The 26,606-nt window shown below is 44.2% G+C and overlaps 1 protein-coding gene across 2 annotated transcripts in view; it reads right to left on the bottom strand.

Annotated features, from left to right (window-relative positions):
• The window catches only part of FREM1 (FRAS1 related extracellular matrix 1), a 91,680-nt gene that overhangs the window by 15,300 nt on the left and 49,774 nt on the right, over positions 1–26,606 (bottom strand). The window contains exons 24-34 of one of the 2 annotated variants that reach the window (XM_065406895.1): positions 25,431–25,845; positions 24,010–24,211; positions 23,023–23,167; positions 17,483–17,612; positions 15,607–15,679; positions 11,470–11,619; positions 9,236–9,495; positions 8,232–8,279; positions 5,799–5,978; positions 5,078–5,206; positions 881–996 (exon numbers count right to left, since the gene is read on the bottom strand). In XM_065406895.1, the coding sequence (XP_065262967.1) occupies positions 881–996; positions 5,078–5,206; positions 5,799–5,978; positions 8,232–8,279; positions 9,236–9,495; positions 11,470–11,619; positions 15,607–15,679; positions 17,483–17,612; positions 23,023–23,167; positions 24,010–24,211; positions 25,431–25,845 (1,848 nt within the window). The remainder of the gene's footprint in view (positions 1–880; positions 997–5,077; positions 5,207–5,798; positions 5,979–8,231; positions 8,280–9,235; positions 9,496–11,469; positions 11,620–15,606; positions 15,680–17,482; positions 17,613–23,022; positions 23,168–24,009; positions 24,212–25,430; positions 25,846–26,606) is intronic. The other variant, XM_065406896.1, reaches the window with a different exon arrangement.

Genomic DNA, 26,606 nt, shown 5'->3' with positions numbered 1-26,606 from the left:
ACAGGATAGAAAGATGCAGACACAGTTGGTGAAGAGAATAGAAAAGAAGGAAGAAATGCACCCACCATGCATATGCTTTGCTAGGCTCCAGCACTATAAAGTTGATCAGAACATCACTGCTCTCCCAGATTCCACTGTATGGTAGAGAATGAACAAACTCGCCTCTCCAGAGTTATGCGGAGTCTTTGCTGTAAGCGTTGCCAACCCCAACCTTTCAAAAATCACGAGTCAGCCCCCCACACCCCAAAAAAGAAAAAAAAAATCACAAGATTGTTTAGAAATTTCATGCCTTTTAAGCCATTTAATATTGGGTTTTTTTTATTTGCCTTCTAGTCTTGAAGAATGAGAACTTTATAGGATCAAACTTTTCTCAGCAAGTTGGAGGGTTAGAAATGTTGTGTTTAAATGCAAGCCAAAATTCCCATGTCTTCACATGACTCCAAGAACGAGTGCTTTAAGCAAAAAAAAGCAAACAAACAAAAAAACCCCCACACCAAATATTGTGAGACACAATAAAATTGTAACAGCTGGCAACACTGTACGCAGGAAAGTGGTGGGTCACAAGCTGGAGAGAGAAATATGTGAGAAATTGAGTCTTCATTCTCTTCAGCTTCCCATTCAGTGATGCTGTGGGGGGAAGCGTCACCATTGCAAACAAGGCATTGCAGGAATGGAAATCATGAAGAAGGGGTGGGGGGTAAGCATCCAACACAAACATTTTGAGATTAACCTTTCTTGGGCTTTTATTTTGAGCCAGAACCCTCAGCTGTGCAGCATCAATGGAATGGGGCTTAACAGAATCAACTGAGCACAGGAAGCAGCTCAGTGCAGGAGCAACACCCAATTACCACATAAAATGATTAATCTGAAAAAGACTTACTGTTCCCGGCAAGCCCGAGCAGCTGTATTCCAAGTGACTTTCTGGTCTGTGATCAGGAAATAGCAGCTGCCTCCATGATGGCTCCATCCAGATGGGCATTTTTTCATGCTAACATCCTGAAATAAAACGCTTGCTCATGCTCAGAGTGACTTGTTAATAGCATCAGCCTTCTAAAGCGCTGCTTTAACATGCCTCTTCAGGATCAAAACAAACACAAACATTTGTTTATATTAATAAAACTGAAGGCATTTTTTAAATTCAACATCAGTAACTTCAAAAGATAGACTGCATGCAACATCCATCTAGTGGAGTAGGCATGCACAAGATCAAAGCAGTTACACTAAATTTAGGGCTTAAATTCTCACAGAATGTTTCCCAGAGTTCCCCAGGCCTCCCCATTTAGTGTTCTGGGATGCGCTAGGGCTTGGAGCTTCAGCCCCGGGGGGCACGCTGGGGCATGAGGCTTCTGCAGTGTGCCAGTGTGCCAGGGCTCAGGGCTTTAGCCCTGTGGTGCGTGCCAGGGCTCGGGGTGTCTGCGGTGCATCAGGGCTGACCTCCTCAGGGCCGGCTCTGGCTTTTTTGCTGCCCCAGGCCGGGGGGGGGCGGCGAGCCCCGGCGGCCGGGGGGAGGGCGCCGGAGGGGAGGGCGGCCGGAGCCCTGGGAGGAGGGCGGCGAGCCCCGGCGGGGGCTCGGCTCTCCCCCCCCGGCGGCCAGAGCGCCGGGGGCAGGGCGGCGAGCCCCGGCGGGGGCAGGGCGGCGAGCCCCGGCGGCCAGAGCGCAGGGCGGCGAGCCCCGGCAGGGGCTCCCCGCTCTCCCCCCGGCAGCCGGGGGGAGGGCGCGGGGGGGAGGGCGGCCAGAGCGCCGGGGGGAGGGCGGCGAGCCCGGCTGTGGCCCCGCTCTCCCCGGCGGCCCGAGCGCCGCGCCGCCCCCCTCCAGGTGCCGCCCCAAGCACCAGCTTGGTTGCCTGGTGCCTGGAGCCGGCCCTGGACCTCCTGCACAACAGGCCATAGTATCTCACCCAGTAATTCCTGTATGAAGCCCAAAAACTTGTGGTTGAACTTGCATGTATATTTTAGACAGACATTCAATGTTGATTTAAAGACTTCAAGCGACTAAGAATCCACCAGAGCCCTTGGTAAGCTGTTCCAGTGGTTAATTACCCTCACTAATATAATTTAGACCTTATTCACAGTTTGAAATTGTCTAACTTCAACTTCCAGCCACTTGACTTTATGTCTTTGTCTGCTAAATTAAAGAGCCCTCTGATATTGATTCCCTGTATGGTGTTTGCAGCCCATGAGCAAGTCAGCTCCCAACCTTCCCTTCAATATGCTGAATAGGTTGAGCCCCTTAAGTTTCTTATTGTAAGGCATACTTTCCATGCCTCCAATAATTCTTGTTATTCTTCTCTGATTATGTATGTATTACAGCAGCAGCCAGGAGCTCCACTGTGCTAGGCACTGTACATTAGGGTCTGCCTACACTGCAATTGAGCACCAGCAGCTGACCCATGCCAGCTGACTCAGACCCACAGGACTACACAGTCCTTCCCACAAGGGATTTTAGTTTTTTTGTAATAGAGGTTTTGTGTTTGCTTGATACATTCAGGCTATATTTTGGATGAGTCCTATAGTTGCAGGGGCCCCGAGCTCAGGCTCCAGCCTGAGACCGAACATCTACACTGCAATTAAACATCCCCATAGCCCAAGCCCTGTGAGCCCGAGTCAGCTGGCACAGGCCAGACGCAGGTGTTTAATTGCAGTGTAGACGTACCCAAAGAGATTAAGAAATACTCCTTGTCCCAAAGAGTTTACAATCTAATTCAGACTGTATGACCGATACAAGATAGAATTAGTTGCCATTTCACACAGACCAGTGAAGAGTGACCATTGGGGCCATCGAGTTTCCTCAGAGATTTAGGTCCTGATTCTTTGGTGTGTCTGAGAAGTGCTCAGTGTACATCTAAGGAGATGTGTACCAAGATGGCGTTAAGGGTTTGTCTAGATGAACAGTTAGTACGTAGCACACTAGGGTGTAATGCTACAGCCAGAGCCGTCCCTAGGGTCCAGCAAATCAGGGCTACCGCTCCGGGCCCCGTGCTTTGGGGGGCCCCCCGACGCAGGCTAGCACGATTGGCCGGTGTGCATGGACAGCGCGTGAACTGCCCCTTCCACCCGAGGGAGAGCGCGCCGCCAGAAGGGAGAGCATGTGGCGGCGCCGCTACAGCTTCCCCAGTCCCAGAGCGCTGGGAGGGAGAGTGTGCAGTGGTGCTGCTTCAGCCTCCCCAGTCTCCGGAAGGCGGGCGGCATGGCCCCAGCCCCCTGGAGCCCAGCAGCACTACCGAAGTGGGGCCCTGGGCGTGAAGTGTGTGTGTGGCCATGCTTGGCTGTTTGGGGAGGCCCCGCCTCCCCTCCCCTGCCCGGAGTGGTCGGTCACGGAAGTGATGGATTCGTCACTTCTGCCCTGGGCCTCGCACCCCCCCTAGGGAGGACGGCCCTGGCTACAGCACACTAGCATGTTGCACACTAAGGGTGTGTCCACACTGGCAAGTTTCTGCGCCACAAGTTATACCACTTTTATTAAACCGCTGGAATTAAACCGCTGTTGCGTGTCCACACTGTGCTCCTTCTGACGGTGGAGTGCATCCACATTAGCAGCGCTTGCAATGGCAAAGAGAGCAGTGCACTGTGGTAGCTATCCCACTGTGCAACTGGCTACAGGGTGCTTTGGGAAGGGTTTGCAATGCCTCATGGGACAGGCACAGTGTCACATGATGCAGGTTTCCCAATCCCATTGTTCCATGGGCATCATTCTACACTGCCAGCTGCTTTTCAGCTGAAGTGGAGGGGGGAGAGGGAACACACACACACACACACACACACACACACACACACACACACGCCTCTGTGTTCAACAGCATGAGCATTCCACATTAATGGTTTGCTTTGTGTCCCAGAGCAGATCAGCACAGCATGCAATGGCTGTCAGAAACAGTGCTTTGAAAGGGGAGGGGCGCATGTCTCCAGGGCAGCCGAGTTAAAAACAATGAGTAGAGCAGCCACTTGAGGCGTTATGGGACAGCTCCAGAGGCCAATTACAGCACAGAAAGCAATCAAATGTCTACACTGGCAATAGAGCGCTGGAGCCTCTGCGCAAAAAACTCTCGTCGGTTTTTTGCAGCGCTGCAACTGAGGAGTTTCTGTGCACAAAGTGGCTTGGCAGTGTGTACACGTCTGTAGTTTGAGCGCAAAAAGCGGCTTTACTGTGCAGAAACTTGCCAGTGTAGACAAGCCCTTAATGTCCATGTGGACCCTGCTACTATGCACTGGGAGTTTTGTAGTGCACATCGACCTACTCTGCTTTGAAATGGAAGTAGGTCAAAGCACACTACGGGACTCTTAGTGCGTGGTAGCAGGGGCCATGCAGCCAGTTAGCGCACAACTCCCTAGTGCACTGTAGTTTTACATTCCAGCTTGCTGCATGCTAACTGTTCATCTACACAAGCCCTAAGCCACGTTAATGCTTCACTGAACCTAGGGCATCAGAATGCCAGACTGATCTGCAATACAATTTAGAGGAACCTGGCTACTGTATGCTGGCTGCCAATGTCAGCTGGAGATCAGCTGGGTGCATGGATCCCTAGCCACACTGCATCCACTAGTAGGCAGGAAGAGGATGGCATGGGAAGCTACTATTGCAGTGACACACCACTCAAAGATCCCCCTTGTAGGGGAAGCCCTGGTAGCCAGGTGTAGGACTGCTTTGCCCCACCAGAGCAGAGCAAAGCATCCCTAACATACCAGTGAATCAGGCCCCTACACTTCATCTCAGATATTCATTTCATACCAACATGTCTAAAAGTATGTCTGTTGGGGTTGCATGCATCTGATAGGCACATGTTCCTGAGGCTTAATGATGAAGCAACACTGATGAGACTGCACCTGAAGATGTTTAAGAACATCATGTCAAGAAACAGCGTTTTGACAAGTTTTTGTTAAGCCTTCTTGAAGTGCTTTTACTTAAAAACGTATTACAAAGAAATGTTCCCTTTTACTCATCCAAAATGTAGCCTGAATGTATCAACCAAAACACAAAATCTCTATTACAATAAACTAAAATCCCTTGTGGAAAGGACTATACAATTTAACATTGGAGAAGCTTAAAATTAAATGCACACAAAGGGCAGGCGATAGTTACCTTGCTTTTTGAAGTCCATAACTTCCACGAAATTCCATCACACTGAAATAAGTTTTGGGTACTTTCTTCAAAATGCAAGAGCCCCTCTAAATCAGGTGTGCAGCTCTTTGGAAAGGAGAGGACCAGGTCCTGAAAAAGAGAACAACATTTGCATATTGAAGCAAAATGGTTTTATGGAACAGAATAAATGGTCAGTTTTTACTTCAAGAGATTGTGACATGCATAGGCGCTGACTTACTCAGATTCTGGAGGGGTGCTCGACCCCTGCTCTTCCCCAGACCCCGCTTCCCACTCCACCCCTTCCTCCAAACCCCCACCCCCGCCTCTTCCTGCCCCACCTCTTCCTGCCCGCAGCACCTCCTGCACGCTGCTGAACAGCTGATCCACGGCAGGCAGGAGGCACTGGGAGGGGGAGGAGCTGATCAGCAGAGCCGCTGGAGGGCGGGAGGCGCTGATCCACAGGACTGCTATTTTTTTTCTGTGGGTGCTCCAGCCCCAGAGCACCCATAGAGTCGGTGCCTATGGTGACATGCAAATGCTAAATGGGTTGAGTTGTTAATTTATCCATGTATTGGCTAAATTAGTCTAAAGAACTAGAAGAGTAAATATTGGAGGTGGGGGTGGGGTTGGACTGGAGATCTCAGAGGTGTTAAATCATCTTAGATAACTTACGTTAAAAAATCGATGGTGAAAACTCATATGAAACAAAAGGTTTTCATACCTGTTGGCTAGAGTGTGATTCAGACATCAACTCTGCCTTATCAGCTTGTGGGACTTCTGTCTTCCTGGAGGAGATCACATTTATCTTTGTCTGCCCTTGGTTAATTATTGACTTGTTAGCCTTGTTTGCATTAGCTGATGAGGTGTCATCCTCTACTCTGAGAGAGACCAATCCATGATACTTGATTTTTAAAGTAACCAAAAGAAAAAGAAAAAAAAAAGAGAGGATGGCTTAACAGTGAAATCCTTGCTGACCTTAAACGCAAAAAAGAAGCTTACAAGAAGTGGAAGATTGGACAAATGACCAGGGAGGAGTATAAAAATATTGCTCAGGCATGCAAGAGTGAAATCAGGAAGGCCAAATCGCACTTGGAGTTGCAGCTAGCAAGAGATGTTAAGAGTAACAAGAAGGGTTTCTTCAGGTATGTTAGCAACAAGAAGAAAGTCAAGGAAAGTGTGGGCCCCTTACTGAATGAGGGAGGCAACCTAGTGACAGAGGATGTGGAAAAAGCTAATGTACTCAATGCTTTTTTTGCCTCTGTCTTCACAAACAAGGTCAGCTCCCAGACTGCTGGTCTAGGCAGCACAGTATGGGGAGGAGGTGACCAGCCCTCCGTGGAGAAAGAAGTGGTTCGGGACTATTTAGAAAAACTGGATGAGCACAAATCCATGGGGCCGGATGCGCTGCATCCGAGGGTGCTAAAGGAGTTGGCGGATGTGATTGCGGAGCCATTGGCCATCATCTTTGAAAACTCATGGCGATCGGGGGAGGTCCCAGATGACTGGAAAAAGGCTAATGTAGTGCCCATCTTTAAAAAAGGGAAGAAGGAGGATCCGGGGAACTACAGGCCAGTCAGCCTCACCTCAGTCCCTGGAAAAATCATGGAGCAGGTCCTCAAGGAATCAATTATGAAACACTTAGAGGAGAGGAAAATGATCAGGAACAGTCAGCATGGATTCACCAAGGGGAAGTCGTGCCTGACTAACCTAATTGCCTTCTATGAGGAGATAACTGGCTCTGTGGATGAGGGGAAAGCAGTGAATGTGTTATTCCTTGACTTTAGTAAAGCTTTTGATACGGTCTCCCACAGTATTCTTGCCACCAAGTTAAAGAAGTATGGGCTGGATGAATGGACTGTAAGGTGGATAGAAAGCTGGCTAGATCGTCGGGCTCAACGGGTAGTGATCAATGGCTCCATGTCTAGTTGGCAGCCGGTTTCAAGCGGAGTGCCCCAAGGGTCAGTCCTGGGGCTGGTTTTGTTTAATAACTTTATTAATGATCTGGAGGATGGTGTGGACTGCACTCTCAGCAAGTTTGCAGATGACACTAAACTGGGAGGCGTGGTAGATACACTAGAGGGTAGGGATCGGATACAGAGGGACCTAGACAAATTAGAGGACTGGGCCAAAAAAAACCTGATGAGGTTCAACAAGGACAAGTGCAGAGTCCTGCACTTAGGAAGGAAGAATACCATTCACTGTTACAGACTAGGGACCGAATGGCTAGGAAGCAGTTCTGCAGAAAAGGACCTAGGGGTTACAGTGGACGAGAAGCTGGATATGAGTCAACAGTGTGCTCTTGTTGCCAAGAAGGCTAACGGCATTTTGGGCTGTATAAGTAGGGGCATTTCCAGCAGATCGAGGAACGTTATCGTTCCCCTTTATTCGACATTGGTGAGGCCTCATCTGGAATACTGTGTCCAGTTTTGGGCCCCACACTACAAGAAGGATGTGGAAAAATTGGAAAGAGTCCAGCGGAGGGCAACAAAAATGATTAGGGGTCTGGAGCACATGACTTATGAGGAGAGGCTGAGGGAACTGGGATTGTTTAGTCTCCAGAAGAGAAGAATGAGGGGGGATTTGATAGCTGCTTTCAACTACCTGAGGGGGGGTTCTAAAGAGGATGGAGCTCGGCTGTTCTCAGTGGTGGTAGATGACAGAACAAGGAGCAATGGTCTCAAGTTGCAGTGGGGGAGGTCTAGGTTGGATATTAGGAAAAACTTTTTCACTAGGTGGGTGGTGAAGCACTGGAATGCGTTACCTAGGGAGGTGGTGGAGTCTCCTTCTTTGGAGGTTTTTAAGGCCTGGCTTGACAAAGCCCTGGCTGGGATGATTTAGTTGGGAATTGGTCCTGCTTTGAGCAGGGGGTTGGACTAGATGACCTCCTGAGGTCCCTTCCAACCCTGATATTCTATGATTCTATGATTATCATTCATAAGCAACTTCAAAATTTTCCTCACAAAAATGGAAAGGAATTTTGAAACACAAGTTATTGTCAATCAAGGGGAGGAGACCCCCAAAGAAAAAGACAAAGAGAATGAGAAAGTGCAGTCAGTATTAACTACATCAAATTATTAAAGTTGTTATACATGCAGCTCAGATAAGACACAATAAGGAAAGAATCATAGAAGAAGCCACACCATATTATTCTTACTTTAAAAGCCACATTGGTTCCATTTCTTAACACAGATGAAGGATGAACCTGAAAAGGCCAGACAGTGAAATGTGTTTGGCGTATCTACACAATATAGAAACAGGTAGCTATCTGAAGCTTTTCATGAAAGTCTCATTGGGGTGGCTGGTGGTGAATAATCTAGGTTAGTAAACACTACAGATTTTATTCTTGGTTTTAATTTTTTCCTCCTACAACGGAGGCGGACGACATCTGAAAGTAGGCAATTAAAACTGAGGCCACGTCCTACATTACAGGGACTACAATAGCATAGTTATGGCACTGTAGCCATAGTAGGCAGCCTACAGCAATGGGAAAGGGTTTTCTGTCACTGTAGAACTCCATCTCCCTGAGAAACATTAGCTCAGTCAATGGAAACATTCTTCCATCCACCAAGCCGTGTCTACACTGAGAGCTACACTGGCACAGCTACAGTGCTTAGGGGTGCAGATTTTTCACACCCCCAAGTGCCATAGCTATGTCGACCTAAATTTTATGTGTAGACCAGGCCTGACACACAAAGGTGTGCTCAAGATCTGTTTACTTAACCAGTTAAAGATCACAGTCGTGTCCCAATCAAATCAGTGTACATGAAATCTGCCTAATGAGGTGTCTCCACTGTTTTTTCCAATTTAGGTAAATTTTATTTCCTTGTTTATTTTCTAGCACCTTCAGGATCAGGTGCTTAGCTCCTATAAATTGACCTAGTTCCATTAATTTCAATAGAGCTCTGCTGATTTACCCCAGCTGAGAATCTACCCCCATCGGAATCTTATTTTGGTTTGTTGTTTGATACACATTTCCTTCCTCAACTCCGTCTGTCTTTCTCACATAGACAGATCCTCAGTGTCAAGGCTTTCAGAAGATACAGTATATTCTTAAAAAGCTCTTAAGTCTGATCCACTGAATGCACAGATATTTTTCTAGTTACAGTAAATTCAGGTAAGATCACTACTTTAAAAACATATATATTATCATCCCACCACCATACAATAGATCTGCCTTACTATTTTGCCATTTCTGACAGCTCTAAGCCTCATCCTTGACAGATTCACCAAGTTGAATTCCTGTAACACATCCCCTCTCTGCACCATCATCTCTTTGGAAGAGGACAGCGGGATTCCTTCCAAGTGAACAGTGCCAGGATTGGAGGGCGATGAGGAGCCTGAGGAAACTGGAAGCAATGCGCCTGTCCCCCATAAGTTATGCTTGTTTTGGCCAGAGGAATGGAAAGAGCTGCATTGACCTGAAAGCATACAAGATGGCAGATGGTCAGTTCATTTTACATGAGCAGATAGCTGGTCACATTGACTAGGGCACTGAAACAGCTTGTCATTAAAAGTTGGATGATTTTTCATCTGATGTTGCCGATTTGCTATTTATTCACGAGTCCTCATTTCTCCCATTTGTTTACGTAGAGGAAAAGAGCATTCATTTATAGTATTGTCTGTGAGTCGTAAAAGTATAAATACTTTAGCACAAGTAAATAAAATCAACTCCCTGAAAATCAAATGCACTAAGAGGTACCTGTTGAAGGTACACATTTGGTCCATAGATTTTCAGGTATAATGAACAATTTGGGTAATATTTATGCCCTAATGATTTTCTCTCATCCCAAACAAAATTTTGCTGCCCTGTAAATGAGCACACATATGCTGTAGCACCCTCTTCTGACCCTCACATGGTTCTGCAGCAGCTGGCCTCAGTTTCCCTTCACCCAGGAGATAATCAATAAGTCCAACAAGGCCATCACACACACCAATGCCCCTACCATATGCTCAGTCTCTTTTGGCCCAGTGTCACATAGAGGTACAAACCCTGCTTTCCTGAATGTTTATCTATTTTGAACCTCCAAATATAGTCTCTCAGGTGTTCCACTGGGCACCACCCCTCCTTTATGAGGCCATCTATTCCCTTTCACAATCCCTCTCCTCTTCAACTTCCCCAGGTAACACACTCGTCAGCCCTCCCTAGCTGCTTATTATTATTTTTCCCTTTGGAGTCCTCTGAATTACTGAGCTCCTCTTCTTGGACCTGTGCTCTGTGGATCCTCAGGCCACACCTTCAGAAGACTTCCCCAACTGCTTCCCTCAGGAGTCCTATCAGGAGCTCAGCACACCTCAAACAGCTCCCCAGTTACTCTTCTCTGTCTCCAGCTGCAATCCCCAGCTGTTTGATTATTTCTCACACAAAGATCTCTCCCGCTCATGTCCATTCTTCTCTGCCTTATAAAGCCCAGGTATCTTTCCTATCAATGAATCAGCAGCAGCCAGTTGGTCCCAGGTGCCTTCCTTATCAGTCATTTGGGTAGCAAGCAGTCAGTCATAGGTGCCTTCTTTTTCATGCTTTGACATTGTCTTATTTTCCTCTCAAACCAGTTTTACACTGATAAATTTCTGACTTCAGTTGAGTAATTTGGGTTTACATCAATGTTACCAATAGAGTGACCAGACAGCAAGTGTGAAAAATTGTGGCGCTTATGTTTGTGTGCGGGGGGCGGGGGAAGGAGAGGGCATAATTGCCTATATAAGACAAAGCCCCTAATATCGGGACGTCTGGTCACCCTAGTTACTAAACAGAAAATCAGACCCTGAACCTTTAAAAATGACCTTTGCAAAACTAACCCAAATTCATTTTCATAATTGACGGGTAATGCTATTCTGCTAGGCAGCTAGAGAGAAGAATATTCTTCAATCTTCAAAGAATTTAGCTGTCTAGATCATTATTTGTATTTTCCTCAGCTGTTTCCACATTAAAACACTCCACACTCAATCACTGAAAAATACTACAGTATTGTAGAACAACTGCTCAAACCAGTAGGATACTACAGAATTTATTTTAAGGGCTGGGTTCAGTTGTTAGATTTTTTTCTGACATCTTTCCCAAAGGAGTGCAACAACTGTTATACAATCACCAGAAAAATATTTGAATGGACCTTCTAAGTAAATTCCTTTGAAAATAATGATGAATGCTGAAATCTAACACGCTTGTTCTTAGCAAAGGTTTTTTTTCTTTTGTACTTGTTGCTTTCTTCATGCTGTGTTTCCTAAGAAGAAGAATACAGTTATGTGAGAGAATAAATGGGTCTGCAACTGTCAATCCTGTTTTCTTTTTTTTTTTAAATTAAGCATTTTGATTTGAAGGTAAGTGTTGTTGAAAGTAAGTAGCTACTCAGCCAAGATTGCTCCAGATTTTAAAGATGATGACCAAAAGAGAATACCTCCTTTTGAGTCCAGAATTTTCACTACAGCTTTTGTCCTGGTGCCAAGAATTGCATTCACAGGGGAGTTCAGAACTACTTCAAAGACCTCATCATCTTCCTCTAATCCGTCATAGGTAATTGCTATATTCCACGTCTTGGTTGACATTCCTACCAGAAGTAAACATTTTAATTACTCTTTAATTGCTATTTCAATCAATCTGGGTGTCAAAAAAAATATTAATTAACATGTCTACAGCTAGAATAGAATAGCTTGTGTATGCTATTGTGCTCATACCAACTGACTAGACTCCTGCTGTTCTCCCAAATAACACTAAGAGACCAAATTTGTTCCTGGACAATGATGATTCAGTTCATGTGCATACACTGTAATAAAAAGCTGCCTTAGACTTGGGAAATGATGGCTACAATACATAGATTTAGAGGTTCAGTTGCAATTTTAAAGAGAAATGTGATGCATTCTTTTTATCTTAGAATCTTAATTCTAGAGATGCTACAATTATTTAAAATATTTGCATAACCAATCAGAAATGACACTGACTTTTAGTACTATACTTCAAAAGCCAGATTCTGGTCTCCATTACAAATTTAGATTAATTCGCTGGTTTTAATTGAATTATTTCAGATTTACACCAGTGGAAATGAGAACAGATTCTAGTTCTAATGTAAAGGGTTAATCTGGTTATTAGTTGAAAGACCAATAAATAATCATATGTTAAAAGGCAGTGTGTCATATATATATATATGTGTGTGTGTGTGTATATGTGTGTGTGTGTGTGTTACACACACAACAAAAGGCTTTAGAGGTGACTGCAAAGGTCTTCTTTTAAACAATTCCATTCAGAAAAGTTGCATTTCAATTGGTCAGACCCAGATCCCAGAATGGGCATTATTGTTATATAAACCTCTTGGATTAGTACTATTTTTTGTACAAAACTGACTCACAAAGTTAAGACGGATGTTCCGTATGCATGGAGTAAGATACATATATACAATATTGATTTTTATGCTGCCTCTGTTGGCCTCCCATTTGTTTCCATCTCCATTTCCTAGTTACCTTTCAGTTGCATCTCCAATCTGAGATTATGGGCTCTTTATCTATCCAATGCACACTGAAATCAATGTAAAGACTCCCATTGACTTTGGATTGGCTCCTATGCCACCATTAACTTTTATTTGTAATTTATTACTTTAATTTAATGAGTCCATCACAGTGGTCTCTGAGCATGTGTTTTTAAAATACACATCAAATTAGTTCACCAGTGTTAACTAATTAGACCTCTCCCCACAAATTAAAAATAAACCCAAACACCAGCATCCTCTCAAGATGAAGCCTGAGAAAATAAATGACTTTACACAATGCCCTGAACATCAACAGATTTGGGGCTCCTGCCAGTGTAAACCTAGATAAAGGACCTTCAAGGGGGACAATCTACCAGTGGGAAGGGGAATAAGCCAGCATGGAAAGCATGTGTAGGGAGTTCATGCAGTACAAGTGAGGGGTGCTGGCTGGAAAAGAGGGGTGGGATATGCTAAATCAGCATATCCCATAGCCTGCCTCCACCTGCAGACCTCTTATGGAATACCACTCAATCTAAAGGAGCCTCCACCTCTGGTAGGAACCCCAGGGAAGGACAACAACAGTAAAGTGGCCTACCCTCCCTCAGGGTGAATCAATGTACACTTCCCTGCACCAAGTTCAGAACATCTGCTTCCCAGAGTAGCTGGACAATGGAGGAGAGCATATCCCAGTTAAGGGCCCTGCATTGAAAATGCTCTGCCCACAACCTCTAGATGTTTTAATCTAAAGAATGGTAGCTTCAGTGTATCCGCTGATCTTAGGCATTTGGTGAAGGAGAGGTGGCCTCCTAGGTAGTTAGGACCCAAAGCATTTAGGGCGCTTGTTTGTTTTTTTACACCAGTCTCAACATTCCGTATTGCATCTTTTAATTTAAAATAAAAAGTCTAACGACAAGGTCTTTGGTTCTGCTCTGTTATCCAAAGTAGAAGACATCCACTCTTCTGCCAAAACTGCCACAGAGGGAGTGTCCTTAATACAATTTTTAATCTGCTCCTACTCTGTTTCTACTATTCCATCCGTCTCTTCCTGCCTCTCTGTGCTGAATACTCCCGTCAGCCATTGGGAAGAATCAGTGATTTCAGAGGTGTGCTAGGAAAATGAACTAATTCTCCCACCTATTGTGTTTACTGCTTTATGGTCATCGACTCTCCCTAATCTGTCTCTAAGAAAGACCAGAAGTTACTTGTGCTTCCCCATTATGCCAAAGTTGAAACATTTCCAGCTATTTTGAATTTGTTGATTAGTCTTTTAACTGTCACAAATTTTCCTATGTGATAGCCAGGCAAAGACTGCAGTCCTATGGCATCTCTGTAGCCAAAACACTGCTTGCATTGCCTTTTTTCACAACAAAAGCTGAGATTCCAACTGAGAGATTCCCCACTGCAGACTCCACATGGTTGGGTTGGAATTTGCTTATCACCTCCCCCTTATCTTCTGTTTTTCCAGATGCAGATAAGTGCTTAGACTATTTTCCCCATGAAACAAGTGCTGTTTGTTTGAGATTGCCACAGATGATATTTCTCATTTCTTTTATAATTATGGTGATGTTTTGTAATTGAATTCTTACTCCTGGCACCACTGGCATAATCTCCATGGGCATTTCAAGCTGCAGTCTGAACTCTGTGGGCCACATTTCCATTCTACTATGTAGGACTCCATTACATTTAGTACTGTACTGTTAGCTCAGATACTGGCTTAACTAGAGATGGGCCCCAAGCTGCAAAATTCAAATCTGGATCTGGACCCAAACTTCAGACATGTTCATATCTGGGATTTTGGGTTAGCCTTATCTGAAATCTTAATTTGTTATTAACTATACTTTTATGGGGAATAAATCACTGCATATAATTTTATACAGTGTTCTCTCAGTAGTAATGCAGTACCATATGAAACACCTGAAGAAGTGAGCTGTAGCCCACGAAAGCTTATGCTGAAATAAATTTGTTAGTCTCTAAGGTGCCACAAGTACTCCTGTTCTTTTTGCAAATCCACATAGTCTCCCCAGCTACATGAGCAGCTTGATACAGTCAAGAAGATACAGTTTGTGTTTGGAACTATGGTGAGAAGTTAATTTTCAGTCGTGGTGAAAGTTCAGGACATTTATCATCTCGGTAGGAAAGTGTGGTAGGGAAGCTGTGTGAAGTTCATCACAAAATTCAAATGGCAAGTCAAAAAAAAAAAGATGATAGTAGTCATATTGTTCTGCAGCACTTCTTCCATTTCTGTTATTCATTAAACTACCATCCTGTACTTCTGCAAAGGATAGCAGATAAGCATCTATCTTTTAAAAAGAGCATAGTGAAAACTACATCATCTCACTTCAGAAAATAAATATTGTGTCTGCCATTTGGAGTTCTCTTCTGTGAGCTACATTAGAAGCAATTGTAGGGAGTCCCTCCACACAATTTAGTATTCAGACACAAATGATAAAAATATGAAAGCCCTCAACAAAGCTTCCATTATGCTTGGCAGTAATTGCCACATTTGTTGGTGCTCTCAGCAGAGAAATGATAGGAGATGGAGACTGATCAGTCCATTGAGTGGTTTGCATTTAGGGTGGGGAAGATTGCACTGGCAATGACCCTGCTTTACCTTTTCAGTTGATAAGTTAAAACAGTGGGTCTCAACGAGGGGTCCGGGACCCCCTGGGGGGCTGCGAGCAGGTTTCAGGGGGTCCGCCAAACGGCTGACATTAGACTTGCAGGAGCCCAGGGCAGAAAGCTGAAGCCTCACCGCCTGGGGCTGAGCCCTGGGCCCCGAAGACCGCCACTCAGGGCTGAAGCCAAAGCCTGAGAAACTTAGCTTTGTGGTGCTCCCTGTGGCGCGGGGCCCTGGGCAACTGCCCTGCTTGCTATCTCCTAAGGCTGGCCCAGGCTTTTGTATGCAGAAAAACAGTTGTGGCACAGGTGGGCCGTGGAGTTTTTATAGCTTGTTGAGGGAGCCTCAGAAAGAAAAAGGTTGAGAACCGTTGCGTTAAAAGACTTTGCTCTCCAATATGGTACCTTTCACAATTAATTAATTCAGTGTAAAATTAAAACTGATATGCCACCACGTACCTGGATCAAACTGAATGAGCTTAGAGGGAGTCACAGTAAAATCCTTTCCCAATGTAGCAGTCACTTCATTAACCTAAGAAGAAATTAAACAGAAAATACCATACAATGGAGAAGCTCGATCTTTCCAAATCTTTTTTAGTCTATTTAACCAGACCAATGCATTCTAATGAATGCTGCAACCTTCTGTGGATATTCATCACTATACTCTATCTATAAGATCTCAAAAGCACACACAGTATTGTACAATACACTGTGACACTTGAGTGAGAAAAGAAATAGGAAGAAAAATAAATCTTGCCAGTTTAAACAGGAGGGGGAAAAAACCAATTCCAACCTCGCCTTTGGGTTAAAAGTCATAATATAAAAGCTTATTGTGCATCTTGTCCTTTCACCTCTCAAATCACTACATAAATAGCATCATTTAGCATTTTTATTCAGCAAAATCTGGGGCCATAGCTATAGGTGGCACCTGGAGACAGATATAATAGCTCTCTGAAAGTGTACACTGTACAGTTGGCCTGGGTGATTGGAACTGGGGTTAGCCTAGCCAGAGTAAAAGCATCCTCACAACCTTCCTGCATTACTGCGTCCTCACTGTTTCTGCACTCACCTGTGTGTGTCTGGGAGCATATCCCATAGTTCTGTGCACAGATATGCTCTGGGATTCTTTCCCAGTCAATTTCAGGAGAATTTGTCTGTCCCTTGGGGGAATTGTGGGAAGGGCATTTGAGGATTATCAGATGTTGAGAGATCTTACCACCGCTGGTATCCTACTGCAAAGTTGGTGGGTTCCAGCCCAAGATAAAACACTGCTTGGGCTTTAAACCACACCCCCGGCTCTGCAAGCAAGCACGGGTTGCAAAGTGCAAATAAGCACAAGCTTGAGGGTTGTTCATGTGGAGGTAGGGGGTGTGTGGCAAAAATACGGGGAGGAACACAGTCTAAGGTGTGGATATACCCAAACAGTGCATTGTTACATTACATCAGCATTACTGTGTGCCAGCATCCAGCCCTTCACATCGGGGCCTTGTGCTCCCATTTCTACTGAGAGTAGAAATAGTTTGTGTGCAGGGCTATCCATGGGCACCATTGCCTAGTCAGGGTGGGCATGTACATATACATGCAGAAGCATGGGGAATAATGGCTCTCCATGACTTTTCAGAGGAGGCAGAATTTGGGAGGCCAATTTCCATCCTATATTCTTACTTCTGGGCTTGATTTATCTGGCCTACAACTGCCATATGCTCAGTACCAACCAGAATATGACCCTTAGAGTGTAAACCAGCAGTTCTCAATCCGCAGGCGGCCCGATTAGCATACATCTGCAGCCCATGAGCATAGGGGTGTGCGGTGATGAGCATAGGGTGTGGGTGTGGGACACTGGTTCTCAACCTGCAGCCCAGGTAACACTTTGAGGGCTGCATGTGCGGCCCACAATGATAAATAGGTTGAGAACCACGGGTGTAAATAATCCTATGCATGATAAAGGGGAAAACAACCTGAGATACACCATTTTGGATCCAATCTTGTCCCCACTGAAATCAATAGCAAAATTTCCACTGACCTCAGTGAGGATGGGATCAAACTCTATGTTTTCAGTTAGAGTTATTTACTGCCATCAGTCTACAACTCCTGATCTAGCTGTGTTATAAGCTGCTGAACAAAAACATGCTATGCTAGCCAGAGAATCTGTATTAGCACTGTACTAGCAAGAACAGGGTCTTGACAAACACAGCTTGAACCATATGGCCTTTTTGCTGATATAGCGCATGATTACTTGCTTACCAACCCAATCAAACAGCTCATGTATTTATAAGAAGGAAAGCAACTGCCTCAGACCATTATTCCACTTCCGAACTTTATTTTTTAACCTTACCTTCACTGCAATAAAGGCAGAGTCCATGGAGTGCCCCAATCTGGTGATTTTCAAAGACAACATTCCCACATTCTCACACACCACGTACTCAGCCTGTTGCATTTCAATTTGAGACCACCTCAGTTCCAGACTGTAGGGGGGAGGAAAGAAAATCTGTGTGAAAAACTCTTTTGCAGTCCACAGGGATCCCTCCTGCTGACTGCTGACTATGGCTTTGGTACAGGTGACATTTCTCTCTTGATTGTTGATTCAGTGAATACACACACAGAGTTTCTGTTTTCAAATCAGTGGGTTTGTTTGTGAGATTGTGTTAATTAGAGATAGGAGAAACAGTTAAATAAATTAAGAATTCCAGCTGAGTCTTCACCTACCCACTGAACCAAATGTGAACATCTTCTCAGGGCCACTGAAGTCAGTAGAAGTTTTGTCATGAACTTCAATGGGACCAAGATCTGATCCTAAAATCTGTTTGGCTAAGCCAGACTCTCTCTCCTGCTTGATTTCAAATAAGGCAATTGTTTCTTCCCTCCATTTAATTTTATTTTACTGTGACTCTCCAGTATTCTCCCTGTATCATCACCTCTTCCTTCTTACAGCTCTGCCTGGATCCAGCCCCCGTTCCCACTCAGCATGCCCCACTCCTCCCACAGGCAACTCTGGCTGCCTTTCAAACCAGCCCCCACAAATTGCTGAATTCAAATCTTGTCTAAAACGCCCCATAGAATCACTTAGGAGGGAATTGGGCTGGACTTATTGTAAAGTCACAAGCTGGGAATGGTTGTGGAGAAAAACCATGGGATGAGCCCTCTCGAAGGGTTGAGCTTAAAGAAGGGGGTGAGTGGAGAGTCAGAGATGAAATGAGAGAATGCCTCAGCTATGCCACTTATGAATCATTATCTAGAAAGCTTCCAAACTTTTGGGGTATGATGACCATCTCTAGTGCTATTGGATGTTACACACACACACATACATACACACACACACACACACACACAAAGCCTTGGGCACTAATGGGAAAACAAACCCCTTCTGAACCAATTTGTAAAGTCTAATGTACGGACTGTTTGTATACCAGGTGTAATGTTAGTGTGGGGGCTGTTGGAAATGGTTTCACATCAGAGGCTTAACGGATAAAAATTGATATTATAAATGTATGCCTTGAAGAAGAGCAATGAGGCCTTTGCATATTTCTGTGGAGCACTGGGACCCCGAGGATGCATTGGTGAGTGCTTTGAAACCCCAATGTCAATCATCAATCATTCCTGCACTGAGCTCCTCTTTGGCAATGTCTTTACACCTTACTGCATCTGATGTGATTTCCTGAGTATCGTTCTTGTCTCAGGGCTTTTCTACATGAGGAAACTGACTGGCATAGCCATAGCATAAATACTATTCCAATATAGCTATTCTGGAATAACTCCCCCATGAGAACACTCAGTTCCAAAATAAAGATGATTTTATTCACCGAATTAATCCAGAATAAAATTACTTTTATTTCAGAACTCAGTGCCTATACAGGGGAGTTATTTTGGAATAGCTAAATTATACCAGACTAGATATAGAAGAATAGATATTGCTTTGCAGCTATGCCAGGAAACTCCTCCAATGTAGAGAAGGTCTAAGTTACATGCTAAGAGTCACATGGCAGGGACCTTTAATTTTTCACGTACTGTAAAGCACACTGTATAGCACTAGGAATAAGAATAGTCACCCTCAGCCTATCCACATTTCAGGAAATGTTCAAAGTCTGATCCCGTAGTAATTCAGCATCATTCAAATAAATGTTTGTGCTTTTATTGAAATGATATGCACTTTCAAGTCACCACAGTTTTTTGAGTGTGCTATTATTGTATTACACATTCAAATAAACCCAACTCCACCATTTGAATGCAATGTTAAATTTGGAGTTTTTCATTAAAAAACTAACACCCTGGTATCCTGGCCAAACTCCCGTCCAGTTAATTACTGTACTTTCTACCTCTCTAAAATTCCCCCTGAATTTTCAGTGTGAGAAGCTGTTATTCTTCAGCTTCCTTCCTAAAAAGATGTGTTGCATTGGTACTGACATACAATAATTCCCAGGTTCCACCCCAGAGTTGGCTGCATCAAAATGGTGGGTAAGTGGCCTTTATATACATAGTGAAAAAATGTGTACAATGATTATTCATCTTTGAGAATGTATAGTGCTATAACAAAGTGCCTAAGTTAGCCATATTCATATGAGGTTGACTACAGAGACATCTACTGACATAGTCTGGTACTGCATTAACTTCAACCCCAACTATTGATGCCTTTTCCCACTACTCCATGGTGAAGCAGTGGTCAGATAGTTCTTGTGAAATCAACCGTCTCTCTTTCCCCTTCTTTTTTAATTCCACGGGATCTGGTTTGTAGACACCAAGTGTAGGACATGTAGGATAGCCCTGGTCATCTTTCTTGCTCACTTCAAATTAAACAAGTTGGCTGAACACTCAGTTGAATTTTCAGAAATGAAATAGAAACAGTTCTAGCCACATAGAATTTTGCTTATTTGCTGAATTAACTAAAAGTGTGAATGTAAACTAAATAAGTTAAATTGCATTAAACCCCTGTATGGACATTCTCATTCGGAATTAAAGTGGTCTTGATTCGGGTTAGCTTAATTTACTTCCAAAGTGATGCTGTCTCCTTCATTAGTTATTGTTATCAGAGAACATTTTAGCTGAAATGAGGGAAACAAATGAACTGATTCCCCAGTATCATATCAACTAATACACACACACACACACACCGGATTCATGGGGTTTATCACAGGCTAAGGTGAAACTTCAGTGGGTGCCTGTTAAAATGTTGGGAAGAAGAGGGTCCCTGCATTTTCTCCCCTCAATCTACCCATGAAAAATATAGCCCATAGAGTTTTTATTACTTGATGTTTTCTATTTGTTGCTTTGGAAAGGCCATTGCTCTCAGCACAGGCTTAGAGTGACCTCCAGCTGCAAGAGCATGTATGTGAAGCTGACAACCTGGTCCAAGGCAGTATTTGAACTCTAAGTTTATGGGCCTCATTCTCATTTACATTAAGGTCCCTTTATACCTCTCTGAAAGGAAAATGTAAAAGGGAGAATCAGAGTGTGTGCGTGTGCGCGCATGGTCATGTATTGTGAGAAATGTGGCATTTAACTGAAAACTGTTCCTTTGTATTTCTTCAATCTAAAAGGACATAAGAACATAAAAATGGCCGTACGGAGTCAGACCAAAGGTCCATCTAGCCCAGTATCCTGTCTACTGACAGTGGCCAATGCCAGGTGCCCCAGAGGGAGTGAACCTAACAGGCAATGATCAAGTGATCTCTCTCCTGCCATCCATCTCCACCCTCTGACAAACAGAGGCTAGGGACACCATTCCTTACCCATCCTGGCTAATAGCCATTAATAGACTTAACCTCCATGAATTTATCTAGTTCTCTTTTAAACCCTGTTATAGTCCTAGCCTTCACAACCTCCTCAAGCAAGGAGTTCCACAGGTTGACTGTGCGCTGTGTGAAGAAGAACTTCCTTTTATTTGTTTTAAACCTGCTGCCCATTAATTTCATTTGGTGGCCCCTAGTTCTTATATTATGGCAACAAGTAAATAACTTTTCCTTACTCACTTTCTCCACACCACTCATTATTTTATATACCTCTATCATATCCCCCCTTAGTCTCCTCTTTTCCAAGCTGAAAAGTCCTAGCCTCTTTAATCTCTCCTCATATGGGACCCGTTCTAAACCCCTAATCAATTTAGTTGCCCTTCTCTGAACCTTTTCTAATGCCAGTATATCTTTTTTGAGATGAGGAGACCATATTTGTATGCAGTATTCAAGATGTGGGCATACCATGGATTTATACAAGGGCAATAAGATACTCTCTGTCTTATTTTCTATCCCCTTTTTACTGATTCCTAACAGCCTGTTTGCTTTTTTGACCGCCACTGCACACTGCGTGGACGTCTTCAGAGAACTATCCATGATGACTCCAAGATCTTTTTCCTGATTCGTTGTAGCTAAATTAGCCCCCATCGTATTGTATGTATAGTTGGGGTTTGTAGAAAGTCCGGACTCACCCCTGCGGCGCCTCTTGCTGGTCATCCAGGGAATTAGCTCACCAGCCTCTCGAGCGCCCTCTGCAGGCCGGTGATCCGCCTGTCCTCTTCTGGCCCCCGTGTCCCTCCCAGGACCCGGTGCCCCTATTACTGGGATGCTGCCTCCTGGCAGTACCCCACAGATCTGGGTCTCCCCTCCCTGGGGAACCCCCACCCACTATCCCCACCTTGCCTCAGCACTAGGCCACTGCCAGTCACCAACTAGCCCCCGCTCCCTGGGGCAGACTGCAGTATAGACCACTCATCACTGGCAAGGACGGGTTTGGACCTGCTGCCCCAGTCTAGCCGTGGGCTGCCCTCTGCAGTACCCCTTGGCCTAATACTAGGCCGCAGCCTGGGGCTTTCCAGGCTGGAGCTCCCCAGCTCCTCAGCCTTTCCCCAGCCCTGCTCCACTCAGGTACCCTGTGTCTAGCTCCCTGCAGCCAGGCCCTTCTCTCCCTGAACGCAGAGAGAGATTCTTGAGCTCCTGGCTCCCAGCCTCTTTATATAGGCCAGCTGAGTCCGTTTGGGGCGTGGCCCCAGCTGCAGCCACTTCCCCCAATCAGCTCAGTAGCTGCTTGCTCCCTGGGCTATCTCAGGCCCTTCCAGGCAGGAGCAGGTGTCCACCCTGCTACAGGGTTATTTCTTCCAATGTGCATTACTTTACATTTATCCACATTAAATTTCATTTGCCATTTTGTTGCCCAATCACTTCGTTTTGGGAGATCTTTTTGAAGTTCTTCACAGTCTACTTTGGTCTTAACTATCTTGAGCAGTTTAGTATCATCTGCAAACTTTGCCACCTCACTTTTTACCCCTTTCTCCAGATCATTTATGAATAAGTTGAATAGGACTGGTCCTAGGACTGACCCTTGGGGGACACCACTTGTTACCCCTCTCCATTCTGAGAATTTACCATTTATTCCTATCCTTTGTTCCCTGTCTTTTAACCAGTTCTCGATCCATGAAAGGACCTTCCCTCTTATCCCATGACAACTTATCCATGAAAGGACCTTCCCTCTTATCCCATGACAACAGCTTCCACATTCTTTTACAGGTTTCAGAGTAGCAGCCGTATTAGTCTGTATCCACAAAAGAATGGAACATACTATATGCTCCATTTTATACATCCGATGAAGTGGGCTGTAGCCCATGAAAGCTTATGCTCAAATAAATTTGTTAATCTCTAAGATGCCAGAAGTACTCCTGTTCTTTTACAGTCATTCATAAGGAATATCTCTTTACTCTTTTTCTCAGAGTTTCCTGAAAAAATGCTGCAATATGAACCTGTGAAACTGTATACGCATTTTTTTTCCTCAGCATCAAAACCACCAATGGCTGATTTGACTTAAGGCAGAAAGTCATGCACAATGTATTGAATTGCACAATGCACAAGTCATGCACAATGTATTAAATTGCTTAGAATAGAAAATTTAAGTTACGTTTGGGGGGCAGCAGAGTTTCCGGTGGGATCTGTGACTTGAAACTCTAAGCTGTCTGAATTCACCTCCCAGGATGGATTGATGACATAAAGTATGATTTTGCCATTTAAATCCTTTTGGCTGAATCCTTCCTGGATAAATCCACCTGGGAAAGAGGGGAAACATTAAGATAAATCAAAATCCAGTTAAACAAGAGTTAGCAAAAGTCACATGGTTTGAATTAGCAACAGAGGGTCCTGTGGCACCTTTAAGACTAACAGAAGTATTGGAGCATAAGCTTTCGTGGGTGAATGCCCACTTCATCAGACGCAATGAAGTGGGCACTCACCCACGAAAGCTTATGCTCCAATACTTCTGTTAGTCTTAAAGGTGCCACAGGACCCTCTGTTGCTTTTTACAGATTCAGACTAACACGGCTACCCCTCTGATGGTTTGAATTGATTATTAAAGAACTTTTTCTTTGTTAACTCTTATAATTCTGCAGCATAGTACATAGATCTTCCAGAAATCTACCCTTTCCTCTGCATAGTGCCACTGCAGTGTTTACTACCCCCTTCCCCCGGCAATTATCCAGTTCCCAGGTGACATCACATCAAATGACCTGGGTACAGATTAGCTTCCTTTGTTCACTATTTATCATTGTTTTACCTGCCATTAAGCTTATAACACGTCTGTGATACATCGGGGCTTTGTCCCTTTCTACACTGATGTTTCAAGCTTCATTTTCAAAAAGAAGTTCTTGAATTGTAGCTACAAAATATGCTACCAAGGTGTTTAAGAATTCATCACTGACTTGTATTTGGGTACTGGTATTGGAACTGTCTCATCATATTCCAGTCTCCCAAAGAACTCTAGAATCAGAATTCAGTTTGTTCTACCACAGCTGAGCAGGCCTATATTTTGATAGGGTCACAGGGTTTGAAATCTGCCCCAGTGTGTCCCAAGATGTTTTAGATCATTGTATGAAGAGGTTAGAGAACACGTTACCTGTTGTTATATTTTCCAGGTAGCCATAACGAGGACCTCGTAAAATCTTAAAAATGACTTGGTCCTCTTCTGTATCGGGGTCATATGCCTTCAAGGACCTGGCAGTAATGTAAATCCCATAATTGCCATTTTTCAGGAGCTCCACATCTGAAGAACAACGGAGGTGAACAATTTTTGGTGCAGTTTTGTCCAAATGGTCCACCTGAATCAAGGTTAGAAATAACAAATGTACATTTGTTTCACAGAATCAGACCTTTCTCTGCACTCAAAAAAAAAAAAAAAAAAGTTGAGTACATAGGTACCACAGGAAATCTGACTCAAGGCTTTGGTAATGTCACCCACTGACCTGGTCAATATATCCTCCCCAACCTGAGCTACCTTCGCATCTCCATCCCTAACCATATGACTTGCATTCCTGCCATCAAACCTGTGGCTCCTGCATCCCATGATCTTCCCATGAAACTACTTTCCTCATCCCCATCCATCTTCCATCTTTCTTGTGAATAGGAATTATGAGGCCCAGAAGCCTCTTTGCTAAATCTGTACTTTGACATTTCTCATGCTTTGCTATACAATGCAGTCTGGATCACTTGATGCTAAAAATGCCAGATTATATAAGAACTTAAAGCAGAGGCACCTGGGCCTAATGCTGACACTGTGAGAACCTTTAAAGGTGGGGGAAATCAGAGACCAAAGGAAAGATCACACTATGGAAAGGAGGAACTGGGTCAGGCTAATGGGAGGCAACTGATAGGGATTCAGAATTCATGGCCAGGGAAGGATGGAAATCCAGTTTGCGAGCAAAGGGAGCTAAGCATTGAGACTGGTGAGAACAGGGGACTCCCTAATGGAGCAGAATTTAATGAAAGGTTCTGGTTCAGTTCTAGGGCAGGGCTGAAGTTTGAATAGATTCTGGTAAGAGCTGTAAAACATACCTTTGTCACAGAACAGTTATAGACTATCAAGTTGACTATTTTCTCCTGGATGTGGCCCATGACAGATGCTTCAGTAGTCCTAACACCACCCCGCCACACCAAGTGCGGCTTACTGTGCAATATACCTTTGGGGGAAATGTGGGATTTCATCCTCACCACAGCTGGGGTTTAACTTTGGGGCCTTAACACTTGAAGATTGAAAACTCTTACAACATTCATCTCAACTAGTGTAACAAAGATTGCATTTTTTCCTATTCTTATGTCTAATCCATTTTTGAACTATTGCCACAGGGTATTACTGAAGCTCCACTGGTTAATTATCCTATTAGCCCATTCCTACCAGATCAATCCTAAATTGCTGAGTCCCTGAAACTGAGCAGCAAGCAAGCACTAGCACTATGCCCATTGGAGCCAGTATTTGTATACCTATTAATTAACCTTATTGTTCTATTCAACTTTTTAAAACAGGGTGTTGGCCATACTTACCTGAATGGTGAATGCCACAGGCTCCATTTGCACCTTCCCATCTATGATGAAGCCTTCATTAGTCCTATCTGTTGCAACAAATGTAAATCTGTCAATCTGGGAAGCCCCTCCTCCGTGTCTATATGCCATGTTCATGTTGTCCACATCTTGCTGAGTGAAATTGTGCTGCAGCAGCACAGCCCCTCGGTAGCACAGATGGCCATATTGAGGGAGCTGTGCCAAGAGGAAAGTAAGGTTCTTTGAGGAAGTGTCTGCATCTGAAAGCTGCAGGACATCAGGAGAAAGGAGTGCCATAGTGCCTTCCACTAATCTTAGCCCCTTGTTCCTAGACACTATGGGCAAAGCTTGGTCCACTGTCTCCAGCGTGATCTCGAACGTTCCGTGTTTAGTCTTCAGTCCATTGCTGATGATAAATCTGGCAAAGAGAGGCAAGGCAGCCTTCAGCATGTGTTCTTGATTCACCATCTACTGAAATGAAATGATAATACACACCTTTACTAAAGGATTTGCCTCACGGTGACTCTGAAACACACATCAAAAACTAGATCTCTGACAGTATCCTGCTTTTCTTTTGACTCAAACCCGGACCAAACGGGGGATAGTTATACAACTTAGGGTATGTCTACCCTGCAATTTTTCTGTGCATGAACTACACACAATGCTGATGAAAGGTTCTCACTTGCCAAAGTTTTCATTCAGTTATTTTTGTCATTACCTAACTGGCAAAGGCCTTCCCCTCAGTTAGACAGCTTAACCCTCAAAGTGCTAGATAGCCTAGTGGTATGGCTCTTACCCAGAGATCCTGAGTTCAAATCCCAGAGGATGGCAATGTGCACTAAAGACTACACTATCTACCTAAGTAGAAATATTTGATTTGCAAAGAGCTGTTCTCTGTGGTGATATATTTCCCTTACTCCCACCGCACCCCCCAAAATATACTGCACATTGTGTGCATGCGTTATCATGCTCACAAGTGTAAATTAACATGGGAAAGTACAACTGATATTTCAGACATAACTACAGGTGCATTCCCAGCTAGCCACTTTTTCCTCTCATTACTGGACTGCCATTTTACATAAGCCAAATAAGGAATAGTCAACATTTTGATAATTTGTTTCGCCTTGATCTGGCGGTTGAGAGGCGTGTAAACTGAACTCAGAGAAGTATTAAAAGAAC

Source organism: Emys orbicularis, chromosome 6, assembly GCF_028017835.1.
Source record: "Emys orbicularis isolate rEmyOrb1 chromosome 6, rEmyOrb1.hap1, whole genome shotgun sequence".
Taxonomy (NCBI): Eukaryota; Metazoa; Chordata; order Testudines; family Emydidae; genus Emys; species Emys orbicularis.
This window is presented reverse-complemented; position numbering and strand designations above follow the sequence as displayed.